This window comes from Eremothecium gossypii, chromosome IV (assembly GCF_000091025.4).
Source record: "Eremothecium gossypii ATCC 10895 chromosome IV, complete sequence".
Classification (NCBI taxonomy): domain Eukaryota; kingdom Fungi; phylum Ascomycota; class Saccharomycetes; order Saccharomycetales; family Saccharomycetaceae; genus Eremothecium; species Eremothecium gossypii.
Genome location: NC_005785.6, coordinates 654,076 through 671,425, shown reverse-complemented (window position 1 = coordinate 671,425; position 17,350 = coordinate 654,076). Strand labels below are relative to the sequence as shown.

The 17,350-nt window shown below is 48.9% G+C and overlaps 5 protein-coding genes across 5 annotated transcripts; 2 read left to right on the top strand and 3 right to left on the bottom strand.

Moving 5' to 3' along the window:
* Positions 1–446: 446 nt before the first annotated feature.
* AGOS_ADL022C (ADL022Cp) lies at positions 447–10,625 on the top strand (the record flags this gene model as incomplete). The annotated part of the gene is made up of 1 exon (NM_209428.2): positions 447–10,625. The coding sequence occupies one exon, from the start codon at positions 447–449 to the stop codon at positions 10,623–10,625; it is 10,179 nt and encodes a 3,392-aa protein (NP_984075.2).
* Positions 10,626–11,000: 375 nt separating this feature from the next.
* On the bottom strand, positions 11,001–11,687 carry MRPL15 (mitochondrial 54S ribosomal protein mL57; the record flags this gene model as incomplete). The annotated part of the gene is made up of 1 exon (NM_209427.1): positions 11,001–11,687. One exon carries the CDS (start codon positions 11,685–11,687, stop codon positions 11,001–11,003), a length of 687 nt encoding a protein of 228 aa, NP_984074.1.
* A 285-nt stretch (positions 11,688–11,972) lies between these two features.
* ROK1 (RNA-dependent ATPase ROK1) lies at positions 11,973–13,682 on the top strand (the record flags this gene model as incomplete). The annotated part of the gene is made up of 1 exon (NM_209426.1): positions 11,973–13,682. The coding sequence occupies one exon, from the start codon at positions 11,973–11,975 to the stop codon at positions 13,680–13,682; it is 1,710 nt and encodes a 569-aa protein (NP_984073.1).
* Positions 13,683–13,899: 217 nt separating this feature from the next.
* Positions 13,900–14,259, bottom strand: ATP20 (F1F0 ATP synthase subunit g; the record flags this gene model as incomplete). Its single annotated transcript, NM_209425.1, has 1 exon — positions 13,900–14,259. The coding sequence occupies one exon, from the start codon at positions 14,257–14,259 to the stop codon at positions 13,900–13,902; it is 360 nt and encodes a 119-aa protein (NP_984072.1).
* Positions 14,260–14,631: 372 nt separating this feature from the next.
* Positions 14,632–17,298, bottom strand: MCM4 (MCM DNA helicase complex subunit MCM4; the record flags this gene model as incomplete). Its single annotated transcript, NM_209424.2, has 1 exon — positions 14,632–17,298. The coding sequence occupies one exon, from the start codon at positions 17,296–17,298 to the stop codon at positions 14,632–14,634; it is 2,667 nt and encodes an 888-aa protein (NP_984071.2).
* Between the last annotated feature and the right edge of the window lie 52 nt (positions 17,299–17,350).

The window sequence follows — 17,350 nt, the reverse complement described above, 5'->3', positions numbered from 1 at the left end:
AAAACGAGGGTATCGGACCCCATATATTCGCATTCGAACTGAGATGCGTTCCTGATAGGGTGGCATCTTTTGTGGCGCCGGTCAAAGAAACCCACACCCTTCGTCGGGCTCTCTGGAAGCTGAACGGCATTGCGTGGTCCTGCCAGCGTCATGTCGCTTTGTGGGGTTTATCCGTAGGACACGACTGCCAGGCGCCGGGCGGACCATATCGGGATGGTCAAATTTTTCAGGTTGCGCGTCCGGCGTATGTGGAGCAGAGCGTGTTTGTTCCCTTTCCTAGTTAGAACAATTTTGCGTTGTATACAAAGCAAGAGCACGCACGGGCAACATAGAGCAGTCCCAATTCGATAGAGCTCGTTAATCCTGGCGTATTTGAGTACACTTGCAAGAAGTGTAGAACTTGTAATCGAGTGTTGGCTTTGTCGCGAGCATAAGTGGTAATCCGGATGGGCGAGGAGAATCAGGAGCTACGTGGAGGACAGGCCGGTCAGGTATATGGGTACTACGTGGCCCTAAGACAGTTCTGCGATGTGACCGGCAACTCGCAGGACCGCTCGACATCCACTCGCGCACAGAAGGCCAGGGCGAAGTTGCTGAAGCTTTCGCCCGCGCAGTTCTTCGAACTGAGCACGGACGTACACGACGAACTTCAGCGGCGGATAGATGAGACGCAGGAACAGCCGGACCATCTATTGCCGAAGGACCACTTCCACGTGAAGCGGAACCAAGCGCGGCAGAAGTTGGCTAACTTGTCGCAGACACGCTTCAATGACTTGGTCGACGATATTCTCTACGAGATACAGAGGCGCGGATACCACCTCAGGAAGCCGGAACATGGCTCTAATGCCACGCGAGGCTCTCCGCATCACACAAGGCAGTCAGTGCCGCACTCAGGCTCGGAGGCGTCGCCATCTAAGGCGCAGTCACCAAGCGCTAGCTTGCGCGGCCAGGATACCGCAGCTGATAGCCGAAAGAGTGATAAGAGCTCTTCTGCAAGCGGTCAGGTACCGATGCTTGTTGCCCCCAACACTTCTGTGCAGACCTCACAGGTTATCCCGAAGACAGCATCTATAGACTGGTCTTCAGACGAGGAGGAGGTTGCTGCTGCCACCAAACGGGTCTCAAGGCTCAAACATATGTCGAAAGTGATGATATCAACAGAGGATGGCACTGTTGTATCACCGAAGCACGGTTCTCCAGGCAGTTATTCGGCGAGACATTCATCTCCTAAATCTGCATTGTTGAAACAAGCATCACCAAAGCTTGCATCCAAGCACTCTTCACCCAAGCATGGATCTAAGTCAGCATCGCCGAAGCATCCCTCTCCGAAGTCGTTGAGCATAGCATCTACGCCTAGCCACAAGTCTGTTGCTTTGATGGATACTACGAGTATATCTCCCACCTCTCCCCTACATCAGCGGACAAGCTCTGCATCTCGCCAGGCACTGTCGGCAGTCTTAGGAAGGGACAAAGACAGAGACATTGTACTGCTTCTCGAGGAGGGTAATAAGCTAGAAGCCAAGCTCATGCAGATCACTGAAGAAAATAAATCCCTAGAGCAGAAAAGTGACGAACTCGCGGGCCAAGTAACGCAGCTACTAAGCGAGAAAGAAATTTTGACTGAACAGGTTTTAGACCTACATACTAAGTTGGAAGAGTCGGAAAAGACCGTAACAGACTTATCTGAAGAGGTTGTGAAACTTCGAGAGAAGGCTGATGCTGGTGTAGTGCTACAGCAACAGATATCCGCACTCACAAACCAAGTAAATGAACTAACGTTTGAGAATGAAGCACTAACGCAGAAAAACCTTACATTAACAACGCAGTTGGCAGATCAGGACGCCACAGTTGGTCGTTCCATGGGCGATAGCTTTAAGGAAAAATTGAGCGCCTTGAATTCTCAATTGGAAGAGCTGATAACTCAAAACCAGACACTGAAACTGTCAAAAGCTGAATTAGCTGCGAAGTTAAGCAAGCAGCAAGATATTATCGCTAGCAGATCTGTGGATGATAATTTCCAAAAACAAATGTCTGTATTGACCAATCAATTGAATGACCTATCGATTGAGAATGAAACATTAAAGCAATCCAATGCTGAGTTAACTCTAAAGCTAAAACGGATCTCCAACATAACTGCCTCTCCTCTGAACATCTTTATTCCATCTAGCTCGAAGAGCACTAATGTTGCGATTGAAAGCATATCAAAATTCATTTCCCCAGAAGGGTCCATCCCATTGCCATTGATCAAATCATTCAATTCTAAATTGGAGCTTGTGTTTAAACACTTGAACCAGGGCGAGCAAACTGGAAACGTTCTATTTGAAGATATTGCCCAAGTTTCAGAAGTAGTGGAGCATATGCTGAACTTAGTATCTCCATCAGACTACCAGCAAGCTACTCTTCTTCTGAAGGCTGCTACTTCCCATGCAATTACTACTATACGTTACTACGCTGCATACCCAACCATATTACCCGTATTTACTGCGGAAAGCGCCTTGACCAATATATCATTTGCAGTGTGCAAATTGGTAGCAGTCGCTGGAATCAAGCAGGGCTCTTATGATGAACTTCCTATTACGCCGCTAACAAAGGTAGCGCATGATGAAATCAGCCAAAGCAATGCATCGAACGATGGCTTGGATATGTCTAATACTTCCCACGCAGCAAGTAATTTTGACAGTAACGATGATATGTCCACGGTTAAACCTCTCAGGATTACGCAAAAGGTCAATAGCGCGTTATTTACTCCTCCCAAGGAAAAACCTCTAATGCCAAGGAGGCCGTCAGGTACATCATTGATCAGTTCGATTATTACTAGTGAGAAGAAAGAGGCGAATAGAAATCGAAATAAGCTAAACCTTTCTATCCCGACTGATAGCTCTTCGGCAGTTCCTAGCCGTCGTGGTTCGGTTAGCTCAAATATGGGAAACAGTGTTTCACCGGAACGGGAACTATCGGATACTAATACTATACACACAAACCCTGGGAACCCAACTGATGCCTCGGATGGTAACACACAGAGACTTATGAAGAATAAACCATTTGATACAGTCGCGGGGCAGAACCCAGGTGGATCAGCTTTACCCTCCAATATTGGTAAAACTAAACCAACCTCTTTTCTTAGCCTCGGCAAAGGCTATCAACAATCAAGTGATTCCTTTGTCACTGCCCCGGAGGACAACAAGGAATCTCCAACCATAAAACCGGGGAACAGTGACTCCAGAACTCGCAGTAACTTAACCCTTGAGCCTATTAACTTCGGTTCACCCCAACAGAAGGCTGAAATAGACGGCCTTGCTGCAAATTTAACTATGAACAATGACTCTCATCAGGAGATGCTACCAGACTCTGGTGAAGTTGCAACGCGCTCATTACAGGCCTCAGGGAAACAGGCCTTGTCTTCAATTCCAGTGGCTTCGTCTGCCTTTTCCAGTCCTAGATCCCTAACAGACTCTGACAAAAGCGATCTGAATGTTACCCCAAAAGGGGTTTCCCCGAAGGTGCTTCCGCATACGTCAACTATTCAACCAAAGGAGCTTAATTCGGGGAATGATGGAATCTCGCCAAGTAAGTCTCCAGGTGTTGAATTATTGGAGCCTATATCGAAACAAGGAGATGCTGCGTCTCTAAGCCACTCTGAGAAAGATGATATCGGCTTGTCCTCCTTGGATACGGGCAAGCAGAGCCGGAATTTAGGGAAACTTATGAAAATGAGCTCCGATCTATCAGAGGTGAGTTCAAAGCATTATTCTATTGAATCAACAGAATCTGCCAGATCTAATTCTACGCCTGCTAGCTCTAAGAAGAGCGCTAGTACTCCAACTAGTCCTATTTCTAGTGTTAATAGACATATGCAAACACCTTCGGGGGTTCACAGTTACTCACCTTCTCACGTTATTGCTACAGTCACGCCCGAGCGTCGAGTGTTCAATGGGTTTACTGAAGATTCTTATGATGACAACAGCTCGGACGATGGTAGCGCTAATACTATGGTAAGTGATGATGATTCAACTTACCAAGCATTAAAAAACAGTATGAGAAGGAATCGGGCTGCTTCTCCAGGATCATTGGTGTCAGCCCAAAATCTAGCCAAGATGCAACAAACTTCTGTCGCGGATAATAACTTGAAACCAGGAGACACGCCTATAGTGGATACTCTAGGAGGCTCGCCTTTTAATTTTGAGACTTCATCAGGGTTTAATGGAACTCCTCAGACAATGGCTGAAGCTATGTCAGTGACGCCTTTGGAAACCAATTTTCCAAATACTGTGGTATATGACAAGGGATTCACGACCAACAGTTATCACATAAAACCAACGACATATGCTCCTGATATGGTTTCCAATTTCGCTTACCAGAAGAAGGACCAGCACATGGACCAATCAATAGAAATCACTGAGGAACATATCGATCATCCTGCTCGGTCTGAATTTAGTAGTTCCGCCAGCAGCAGCGTCAAACAAGCCAGCCCTTTAACACCGCAAAAGGTCAGATTACCTGGCTCAAATACAGGTACTATTTCCAAAAGGCCTCTTCAATTAGATTCACCTATCGATGAGCAGCAGGATACAATGCCTTTACAAATTGGTAACACTCGGCAGTTGCACAATGCAGTTTCCAGCCCAACTTCAGATTCGACGGTAAGCACAGAGGAACCTTATTCAGCTAACCCAGAAGTCTTTTCACCTATGAGAGGTGAGGGCTTCCTATTGAACTCCGCATTTTCCGTGACACCACTTGGTGTAGATGCCACAAGTAATTCTAAACCCCCATTTTCAGCAGTGTCTTCATCTGGAGCATCTGTTAGAAGGGTAAGATTGGGCTCTACGAAAAGGCCACACGCCACCGCTATACAACCGGTCATTGATGATGCAAGGATGTCTGAGTCGAGTGAGAATGAACGGGGCATTATGTCAAGTGGAGGTTCGTCCAATTATACTGGTATTCATAGTACGCCGGCTGCATTAACTAGCAGAGAACAAACGCCAAAATCCCAAACTTTTGGCAAGAGCGGGTTATCACCAGTTCCGGATCAAATATCAACTAAGGCACTAGTTTTTGGTGTAGCTGCTCAAGCATCACCGGATGCTCAGAAGCGTGTAATTAACCTACAATCTCGGACTTCACCACCCAAATCTGAAACACATTCGCATATACGGCACAACGCTTCTAGCGTGTATCAGTCGGAAACAACAGATAATATAACTAAAGATACCGGGATGTTTTCTGCAGTGAAGTCAGGCTTTCCCCATATACAACAGAAAACCATATCAGCAGGCTCTGAACTTGATGACACTGACTTTCAGAGAACACAAACTACCAGCACAGGCCCACTTCCAACTTCAAGCGAATATGACTCTGCCCCTGTGACAGTTCATGGAGGACTTGATATTTCTCCAAGACCACCTTCCTCTAGCTCCACAGATTTCGACGAGTATCCAACTGGTACAATAACAGAGTCACACAGACGGCCTTATAACGTTAGCCAACTTCCCGAAAATAATGGGAACTCAGCTGCCACTCGTGTGATTAAGAGAAACAGTTCTGTTCTCAGCTCGCCTGGAAGCGTGACCACCACCCCAATGGTTAATCGAGCTACAGTACTCAGCGCCTCGCCGGGAGCGGTTAAATTAACCGAGAAACAGCATAGTCCGGCATCATCTTCAGATATTTCCACAGCCAATAAAACACATTCGAATTCTATTGATCTAAACACAACACCTAATGTACCTCATCATTCACCGGTCATTAACGTTATGCGCAGTATCACTGAAGAGACTAGGAACAAGAGGTCTAGCTTTTCTAGTTCTATGCATAGCGACAATATCGACGGTGAAACACTGTCGAAAGATGCTATTAATATGGCAGATACATTGCATGGGGACAATGCTCATAGCACACCTTCTTCATTTGCAATGTCCTCTTTGCACAGTACTCCCACAGTGTATGCCCAACCCCGTAACCAGGACCACGCAGCAATGAAGCCTTCAGAGGGTCCTCAGTTTAAAAAGTTTGAAGCTGACGCTCATTATTCTTCAGTTATGAGTAGTAAAAAAGAGGGTTCCGTAAAAGAAAAAGATTACCGGATTGCTCTAAAGAATGAGAGTGCAGATGATCGCCGTGCTGTCGAATTTAGTAAATCTATTTCCGGTAGTTCCCTGCAGTCTGACAAGCAAAACATACCTATTAGGAAAGAATTGCATCTTACCTTTGAAGAGCAGAATGATAACACGCATGCATCTTCCGATTTAACCCTGGAGGTACTGCAGGACGCTCAGACACGTGATACCGGGTCATTGACAAATAACCTGGCACATACACCATTGAATACACGAACGGAAGCAGGCGAAATCCCGTCTGCCTTTGAGACATTTATTGAAGAAAGTCAGACGAGAAAAAGGTACAGCATAGAAAGTCATGAGATATCTACTGATCATGGCAAGCTGGACTTTACCAGAGGTTTGCCTGCTCGTAGTGAGGTTATTTCTCCTGGAGGCTTGACTACCCTTGGTGATTTCAAGCCTACTGCTCATGGTGAAGTGCAGTCTATTGCTCATGATCAGGTGAACAACTTTACTGAAGGTTCCACTGTTCATGATGAGGCGAATGCTACTGAAGGTTCATATGCTTTTGATAAGCTGAAACACTCTGAAGGCTCGCCTGCTCGTGGCGAGTTGAAGTCGACTATTCATGGTGAGCTAAACTCGGCTCCCCTTGGTGAGCTGAAGTCGACTGCTCGTACTGAGGCGATTTCTACTGACAGTTCGCCTGCTCGAGAAGTTGTAATTTCCACTGGCACTTCACCTGTCCGCAATGAGGTGAACGCTACCGAAGATTCGACTGCGAGTGCTCAGGTAAAGCTGACTTCCAATGGTGAGTTGAAGTCTCCTGTTCGTCATGAGGCGATTTCCACTGGAACTTCACCTGCACGTGCTGAGGTACACTCTACCGAAGATTTGCCTGCTTGTGATCCGGTGAAGTCGACTGCTCGTGGTGAGGTGATTTCCGCTAGAGTTTCACCCGCCAATATTGATGTGATTTCTACTGGTAGTTTGCCTGATCATGATGAGGTAATTTCCACTGGAACCTCACCCGCCCTTGGTGAGATGATTTCCACTGGAAGCTCGCCTGCGCGTGGTGATGCTGTCCATGATGAGTCCAAGACTGCTGCACCCACTCAGCTGATATCCACCGGAGTCTCGCCTGCGCTTGGTGAGGTGAAGTCAGTTGCCCACGATGGGTCGAGGCCTACTGCACGTACTCAGGTGATATCCACCGGAGTTTCGCCTGCGCGTGGTGATGCGATTTCAGCAGGCAGTTCGCCTGCGCGGGGTGAGGTGAAGTCAGTTGCCCATGAGTCGAGGCCTACTGCACGTACTCAGGTGATATCCACCGGAGTTTCGCCTGCGCGTGGTGATGTGATTTCCACAGGCAGTTCGCCTGCACGTACTCAGGTGATTTCCACTGGAGTTTCGCCTGCGCGGGGTGAGGTGACATCGGTCACCCACAATGAGTCGAGGCCTACTGCACGTACTCAGGCGATTTCCACTGGAGTTTCACCTGCTGATAGTGATGTGATTTCCACAGGCAGTTCGCCTGCGCGTGGTGAGGTGAAGTCAGTTGCCCACGATGGGTCGAGGCCTACTGCACGTACTCAGGTGATTTCCACAGGCAGTTCGCCTGCGCGTGGTGATGTGATTTCCACTGGAAGCTCGCCTGCGCGGGGTGAGGTGACATCGGTCGCCCACAATGAGTCGAGGCCTACTGCACGCACTCAGCTGATATCCACCGGAGTCTCGCCTGCGCGTGGTGATGCGATTTCCGCAGGCAGTTCGCCTGCACGTACTCAGGTGATTTCCACTGGAGTCTCGCCTGCGCGTGGTGATGCGATTTCAGCAGGCAGTTCGCCTGCGCGGGGTGAGGTGACATCGGTCGCCCACAATGAGTCGAGGCCTACTGCACGTACTCAGGCGATTTCCACTGGAGTTTCACCTGCTGATAGTGATGTGATTTCCGCAGGCAGTTCGCCTGCACGTACTCAGGTGATATCCACCGGACTTTCACCTGCGCGTGGTGAGGTGGAGTCGGTTGCTCACGATGGTTCGAAGACTACTGCATATACTCAGGTGATTTCCACCGGAGTATCGCCTGCGCGTGGTGGGGTGACGTCGGTTGCTCACGATGAGCTGAAGTTTACTGGATCTTTGTCTGCCCGGAACGAAGTGAAATTCACCGAAGATTTACCTGCTATTGGTGCGGCGAAGTCGATTGTCCGTGATGAGATGAAGTCTACTGAAGGTTCAGCCTCTCAAGTTGAGATGGTTTCCATTGGAAGTTCGCCCGCGCGTGGTGAGCTGAAGTCTACTGCTCGTGATAATGCAGTTTCTACTAGAAGCTCGCCTGCTAGTGGTGAGGCGAAGTCTACTCCCCGCAGCGAGCTAATGTCTACAGGAGGGTCACCTGCTCCTGGCAAGCTTACATCTACTCCTCGTCATGCTGCTGTTTCTGCTAGAAGCTCGCCTGCTCGTGGTGAGGCCAAGTCTACTCCCCGCAGCGAGCTAGTGTCTATAGGAGGGTCGCCTGCTCCTGGCAGGCTCACGTCTACTGTTCGTGGTGAGGTGAAGTCGACTACCCGTGTTGAGGCGAAGTCTACCCCTCGTCATGCTGCTGTTTCTGCTAGAAGCTCGCCTGCTTGTGGTGAGGCGAAGCCTACTTCTCGCAACGAGCTAATATCTACAGGAGTCTCGCCCGCTCATGGTGAGATCAAGTCGACTGCCCATGACGCGGTAATATCTACTGGGGACTTGCCTGATTGTGATGAAGTGAAGTCGACCGAAGGCTCGGATGCTCATCGTGAGGTGAAGTTGACTGCACCTAGTGAGTTGAAGTCTACTGCTCACGATGAGGAGAAGTCTAGCGGATGCTCGCCCCCTCGTGGCGAAGTGACGTCTACTGATCGTGGTACGCAAAAGCCGAATCTCCTTGATGAGCTCAAGTACAATGGAGGTTTCCACGTCCGCGGTGAGCTGAAATCTACTGGGGGTTCAACTACTCATGAGGTTTGCGAGGATCTTCCTACTGTGCGTGTTTCAACTGACAGAGAACATGATTTTAATCCTCCGTCCACAACCATCGCCAGCCCTGATTTTACTCCATCGAATGTGGCTATGGAAAATGTGCCTGCTATGACTGCAAACAGCTTGCCGGGGACCACCTCTAACACTAATGATATCGCCAAAGACAGTATGGCCGACTCTGCGGATTTCCAGCGCAAGGTTGAAGTTAAACTATCTACATACCAAGATCCACAGATGGAGCACACACCGGTGAAAACCACTTTTGGAAGCCCCCAAACGGCAAGCCGTGAGCCATTGTCCATACCAACCGAGCACCATGTCACTCCAATGAAGAGGCATGTATCACAATATGATGATAATAATGAGAGTGAGTTCAGCAAATCTGGTGAATCTCGAGTATTCCTACATGATGGCGGAATTATTCCTCAGGAAAAGCTTCCTTCGACTAGATTAAACACAGTTGGAGATCTCGAAGGTAAAGTTTCTGTTAGCAAAGCTCCTGCAGGTATAAGTACCACACCTATTTACTCTGAAGGTGTTACGAATTCCGAAAATATTGTGGACGACAGTACTGCAGAAAAAGATAACAAGTCATCGCATTCTCGCATAATTGGTAAACCTTCCAGTTTAGAAGAACCAAAAGATGACCATCCACTACCAAAATCTACTTCTTCTGGTGAGACTACAAATATAGGAAAGGATAGAACTGCGGTAGGGGACAATCAGCAGCACGAACATATAAGGAACACCACTATACCAAAGGATAGCCCAGCAATTAAACATGGCAACGCAGCCAAAACATACGAGAATGACTCGAATATAAGCCGCACCGCCTCCCACTCTATGAAACTCAATGCACGTCCCTCTGCTGCACCATTGATTTTGAAAACAAACAACAACCATGCTCCATTATCCCGCGAAGCTGAACTCCCGCGTAAGACAACCACTTATGAACCAGAGACTCCTCGTATAGATTTCTACGGAACACCAACTTCTGCAAATAGCACCTACACTGACCAGTCTGATGATTACGATGACGATGGAGAAATTGACTTTAATGTGGATGATTTTGATATTGAGAACCCGGATAATACATTAGCGGAATTGCTATTATACTTAGAGCACCAGACAATCGACGTTATAAGCACAATCCAATCGTTGCTAACCGGTATAAAGCAACCAAAAGCGACGACAGGTGTACTGCGGCGTGAATCGAATGCCATTAATCAAGTGATTGGTCAAATGGCTGGTGCCACCAGCGTTTCCATGAACCAAAGCCGCAATGCCGCACTAAAAGAACACGGCAACTGGGTTGTGCAAAGTTTAGTCGACTGTAGGCGGCGTATTACTGTTTTATGCAACTTGCGTCCTGACGGAATTCTTGTCGCTGATGAGCGGGATGACCATTTCGCTGACAAACACTTCAAGCAGCGACTAGCAGGTGTTGCTTTTGACGTTGCTAAATGTACTAAGGAACTAGTTAAGACAGTCGAAGAAGCTAGCCTTAAGGAGGAAATAGAATACTTAAACTCCAAATTGGCGAAGTAGTTCTGTAGATCTGTTTTGGCCCTTTGAAACCATAGAAACTTCTCTAATACAGTGCTCGCTCTTTTCACGTAGCACAGAGAGTGTAATATTACTATCTAATTACTTCTAAAACAAAATGATACATTTATACTAGCCCGCCGCTTACGCGCCATCGATGGATGGTTGCAGCACCGTCTCGTACACTGCGCAGATATCGTAGATGAGTGCACACACACACACACAGGTGAGGTAATATATACAGGTATGTATTTTTAATATGGTCGACAGAATGTAGGCCCAGATCACACAAGTGCTTGTCTACAGAGGACAGTTTTGCTGCGGCATTCCGTGTAATATGGCAACGCAGCCGGGGCCAAAGAGGACACAAGGCTCCCCTCATGCTTTTAGTTCGGCCATCTGAAGGGCTAATGATGGCAGGCTGTTCGCATTGTTACTATCCATCAGTTCTTCCAGCACGAACTTGGCTGTCTTCTCTTCCCCGTTAAATGTCAGACTGCTACCAATTAGAGCCTGCAGCACGGTAGTCCGGACCTTGGGCAGGCCATTGAATTTCTCTGTCGCGCGTGAGTCCCGCTTATTCCAGAAGATCAGGTCGTCAACGTCCCTGGTCCTCATGTGCTCAGAGATAACCTTGCTGTCAGTCCACAGCGTGTATGGCTCGTGCCCCAGATTCGCAACATTCAGCCCATTCACCGGCTTCTGCTGTACACCCGCCGCACCCGGCTGTTGCACCGTCAGCGCCGATGCATACCACTTGAGCAATTGGCCGCCCAGCAACGACAGTTTTTCGTTGTATGGCTTTGCGCTATTGGCAAATGACTTATGTGTCAAACACTGCAGCAGAATATCGTCGGGAATCTGCAACCCGTACTTATCTAGATTGAATGCTTGCTTAAATTTCGCCTGGTGCCTTGCTGGGTCCACCTCGTTGTAGTGCAGCCCCGCCGGGTTCTTAAGATCTTCATTGGGGTTCTTCAGGCCTCGGACTTTGATACCATTAACGATGTAAGATGCATGGCGCGTAGACTGTCTAGTGCCTATCGATATCTTAGAACACAACATGGTGCTATAGACGGCAACTACAGCAGATTAACCACGGCTGGTCGCTCTTGAAGGTGGCCTAAGCCAAGAGATGAGCATCCGCTAAGCTATCAAAATTTTCAAACTACCCCGGGTAACAAGTTATCCGGGTAACCACGTACAAAACGATATTTGAAAATTTTGTATTCACATTGCTTTTTGGTCATTAGCCTGCCCGGTGCGCGATGAGGTCCCTACTTGTCAGTCAGATCGTATCCGAGCTAGTGAGACTGGGTCAGGCCAATAAGGACATTGAGACTCGAAGTTATGGATATTTTCAGGGTTCTGACACGTGGCGCATCGGTGAAGAAGGACGGGAAGCAGGTGGACTTCTCCAGAGTGCAGAGCCAGCGAACAGCGCGGCCTGGACAGCGCGGGAAGGACGAGGACGAAGAGCAACTCTCGCGCGAGCTGGATTTCTTTCGCACGAGGCGGTCTGTGCCTGCTGCCGCAGAGAGGCCAGCGGAAGAGACCGGGGATGCTCATAGGGACGAGACCGAGCAGGACGAGGGCGCAGAGGACGTGGCACCACCGCCCCGGATCACGACAGCAGAAGAAGCGTCGCAGCTACGGCGCTCGTACCGGGGCAAGGTCACAGGCGCGGATGCGCCTCTCCCCATTGGGTCGTTTGAGGACCTGGTGACACGCTTCAAGCTGGACAAGAGGCTGCTATCGAACCTGATTGAGAACAACTTTACGGAGCCGACGCCCATCCAGTGCGAGGCCATCCCCATCAGTCTGCAGAACCGGGACATAGTGGCGTGTGCGCCGACCGGTAGTGGTAAGACTCTGGCCTTTTTGATACCTCTTTTACAGCAGGTGATATCCGACAAGGCCGTTGGCACCGGCGTGAAGGGCTTGATTATCTCGCCCACAAAAGAACTTGCCAACCAGATCTTTGACGAGTGCTCGAAGCTTGCTCAGCGGATCTTCCTCGAGAAAAAGCGCCCGTTGTCAGTGGCATTGCTCTCCAAGTCTCTCGCGGCGAAGCTGAAAAACCAGATCGTGAGCGACAAGAAATATGATATCATCATATCGACTCCTCTGCGACTCATAGATATAGTGAAGAGCGAATCGCTTGACCTAAGCGCTGTCAAGTACCTGATCTTTGATGAAGCCGACAAGCTATTTGACAAAACCTTTGTGGAACAGACGGACGACATCCTAAGCGCATGTAGCCACCCAAATATTAGCAAGGTGCTGTTCTCGGCCACCCTGCCCTCCAGTGTCGAAGAGCTTGCACAGTCGATCATGACCGACCCCGTCAGAGTAATCATTGGCCACAAGGAGGCCGCTAATACGAACATTGAACAGAAATTAGTATTCTGCGGAAACGAAGAAGGTAAGTTGGTTGCCATCAGGCAGCTAATACAGGAAGGGATGTTCCGCCCTCCCGTAATAATCTTTTTGGAATCCATCACCAGAGCCAAAGCATTATTCCATGAGCTATTGTACGATAAACTAAATGTTGATGTTATCCACGCTGAGCGTACCCAAGTTCAAAGGGAGAAGATCATCGAACGATTCAAGAGCGGTGATCTATGGTGCCTCATCTGTACCGATGTTCTGGCACGTGGTATAGATTTCAAGGGCATCAATCTTGTTATCAACTATGACGTTCCTCGCTCAGCACAGGCTTACGTCCACAGGATCGGCCGTACAGGCAGAGGCGGACGGAAAGGTACAGCAGTGACTTTCTTTACAAAGCAGGACGCAATTGCTGTGAAACCGATTGTCAACGTCATGAAGCAGAGTGGGTGCGAGGTCGCCGCTTGGATGGAGAATATCGCGAAGATGACCAAGAGGGAAAAGGAGATGATTAAGAAGGGCAAGGCATTCGTGGACAGGAAGCAGATCAGCACGGTTCCAAAGATACTGAAGCAGAAGAAACGACAGCAAAAAGAAATGATAGAGGCATCTAAGAAGCGCAAACTGGCCCAGCAAGCCGGCGACGCCAGCGAGGAAGAGCATGCATAACTCGCCGGCGCCCAAGTGTCGCGCGCGTACTGTATCATAGTATGAACACAAATAGTACGAATATATAAGATTGATAACTAGTTTAGAGTTGTTATTTATAGATGTATCATCAGATCCCTGAGATCTGCGAATCAATGCTTCATCAATTCGTTTTCTAGGTTGGCTTCCCCACACAATGGGCGCAATCCCGGCCCGCTCCGTCCGCCGCGCGGAATATCTAGTGGTGCGAGGAGTAGTTTGTGTAGCCGACAAGGTGTCTTCTACCGATCGCCTCGCCTAGCGAGTACAGTCCGAGCATCTGCACACCGACGGCACCGTACTTCACCAGGTCATTCTTCCCTAGGCTCTTCACAGATGCCAATGTTTGCTGTGGGTGTGCAGCCGCATTCTTGAACTGCTTTAGTAGTCTCCAGTATACCATCTCGAAGTCAGATATGTTTGGAGGCTGCAAGCCCTCTTTGAAGTACACCGTCTTGGTCAATTCACCGGCAACCTTGCCGCAGTAGACGGTCTTCGAAACAAAAAAGGAGGCCTTCTGACTAGCACAGTTAATGAATGCTTGTACCCGAGATGCCATTTTTAATCACCTGCTGTATGCTCGACAGTTACTACGCAACTAGAGAGTCTCAGCTGGTACTAGATCGCTTATATCGTCAAAATTTTCAAAGGTGGCAGCATTCAGGATATCCGGGTAACAATATACCAATGGCCAATCAGATGCCGGTTTTTAGCACGGAGAGTGGTCTTATACCGGTGATGGACTTTGATGGCCAGGCGGAAGGCGATATACGGCCGAAAAGTAGTGATTGAGCGCGCGGTAGTGTAATCGTTTACTTGCGTCTGTCTATTCGGCGAACGCGGCGAGCATAGAGCTGTTTATCGCGCGTACAAAGTCCGAAACAATTACGCTAAAACAGTGAGAATAGCTGAGTGTGGGCGCGCGAGCAAACTAGACACGGCCGTTCAGGCGTATCGATCTCCGGACGCCGTCGCCGAGGACCACTATCTTGTCTTCCTGCTGCAGGCGATTCAGAGCGTCTGAAATCGTCATGTTGTCCAGGCGGTCCTGAGAGTTCTCGTTCAGCAATCTGGCTAGCTCATTGTAGGTGATGACATCGGCAGAGCGTTCGGTTAGCAGGCGGACAATTTCACGGGCAAGGTCCTCCTGGAGCTTGCGCTGGATCACGGACTTGCCGGTTTGGATAAGGTTCATGTCGATCTTGCCTGTCTTGGGGTCTATTGCGTAGTCCTTGATGGCAGACTTGATCAGTCTCACTGCTTCCTGGACGTCGCTGACCTCAACCTGCTGCGAAAGGCGCACCTTAGCGTGCGCTTCGGACAGTCTGATCATGCTTTCCAGCTGCCGAGTAGTGGCGGTGATTCTCTTCTCATCTGCGCGCGAGTCGTCGCCCATGCTGCGCATGTTCACATAGGCGCGCACCAGCTCGGTCTTGGCCCCTTCTGTGATCACCGGGTGAATATGCTGCTTGGCATAGTTGATATACATTGTGAGAAAGTGCACCGGAAGGATGTCCGACTCGGACACATGGGCGGGCTTGTCCTCTAGGTAGAGGCTGGTCAGGTGCTTGGCTAATTCTCGATCGGTGGACTCGGAGACCTTGTCCAACACCAGGTATACCAAGTCGAATCTAGACAGCAATGGAGGGGGCAGGTCAATGTTCTCAGTCACGGGGAGATTGGGGTTGTATCGTGAACCTATGGGGTTCGCACTTGCCAATATGGACGTTCTGGCATTTAGAGTGGTGATGATACCCGCCTTGGCCACGGATATTGTTTGCTGCTCCATCACTTCGTGCAAAACAGAACGGGTCGAGTCGCTCATCTTGTCGAATTCATCGATACAGCACACACCGCCGTCAGATAGGACTAGTGCACCACTCTCCAGCACCAATTGCTTGGTGTCGACATCTCTTGTGATATAGGCTGTTAGACCAACGGCAGAGGAACCTTTACCAGATGTGTAAACACCACGAGGAGCAATCTTGTGGACGTACTGCAGGATTTGGGACTTCGAAGTAGATGGATCACCGCACAAAAGTATATTTATATCACCCCTATACCTGCCACCCTTTGTAAATGTTTTATTTGTCCCGCCGAATAGCTGCAGGAGAATTCCTTTCTTTATGTCATCAAGTTCGTAGATACTTGGCGCAATGGATCTGGCCAAGACTTCGTAAACATCCGGGCGTGCTGCAACAGCATTGATCTTGGCGATATCTTCATCAGTTACTTTCCGTAGTTCCTCCACATTGTCCATCTGGTTTTGGAGGATTTGCTGTTCAACAGTGGAGGTATCAATATCGAGGCGCCGTGCGCTGACTTTTCGAACGTGAACAACATCCAAGTAGGTCTTGTACAGGGATTTAAGGGCACGCTGCCGCTGATTTGCTCTTATGGGGATAGACCTGAAGATCCCTGTCACTTCAATCCTGTCACCCGCCCTGCAGCTGTCAACCAACTCATCATATATACACAATGACACGGAGTGGGGAGTCTGGCCATCTGGGACAAGATCCGGGGTTTCTTGTAACTTTATAACTTGCTTATCTGCAAAGGAGCATCTATTGTGGATTAACGACATGGAGTTTCTCTGATTACATGCAACACGCGGGCACCGCAACGGCTCCTGGATAATACCACGATCAATTTCTACCGCCGTGGTATGGTCACATACGCTACATTTGAAAAATGCCAATTTCATATCTGGAATGACAGGAGTGGAACGAAGAACAAGACCCTTTATGCTTACTAGTTTATCGATGTCGTTCGGGTTGAGCTCTCTCATGCCCCTCTCTGAATCCAAATTGTACGGCCTGATCTTGTATATTTTCGACTCAACCTCAATTAGGTTTTCATTACCCTCTGCGCCGTCGATATCAACTGCGAGCTGGACCATGCAGTCCTTCACAGCTTGGTCCATAATGGAGATCACTTCTTGTGGATAGTTTAGCAGCTGATGATAGAGCTTCTCCGTGCCCGGAAATGAAATCAAGTTTCTAACGTCAAGGTTTAGATTGCAGGTTCCGAGTTGCCTCATCTGGTGCAGCTGGTTGACATAGTACAATTCCTCATCTGTTGTCTCGTTTATGAACAGCTCTTGCTCGTCTTTGATCTTCCGATACTTGTACTTGAAGGTCATCAGAAAGTTCTTGAAGGTGCATGCCACCTCCTGTATTGACACATTCGTACCCCAGATAATTCTCATGGGCTCGTCATTCTCGGATGGCGGATCAGACGAGGATAACGTCGATGGAGAATTAAAGTTGACCATGCGTCTTGGCGAAGAAAGGTCTGACGCATGAATATCACTGCGCCCGTAGTGCTGCAGCCGAGTCCTCGCCGTGCCTGGCAGTGATGAGCCCGCGTAAGAACGCTCAGACCTGGGAACGCCCTGAGAAGAAAAGGCCCCGCCCCGATTTGACCGCGTATTCTGCTGCGACTGTGAAGAGGATGGATAGTGGAAAGGAGAGGATCCGATCATGTTGCCGGCGTTCTGCTGACCTCGCTCATAGGTGTCCGGCTGAGAAGACGAAGACGGGTTATAAAATAGCGCAGGAGAGCTAGCCTCCTGTGGACGAGAAGGCGAAGAAGTCATACCTGTTAGCAGAGCTTTGTGTTGCGAAGTCTTAGCTAGTGCTGTTGATGAG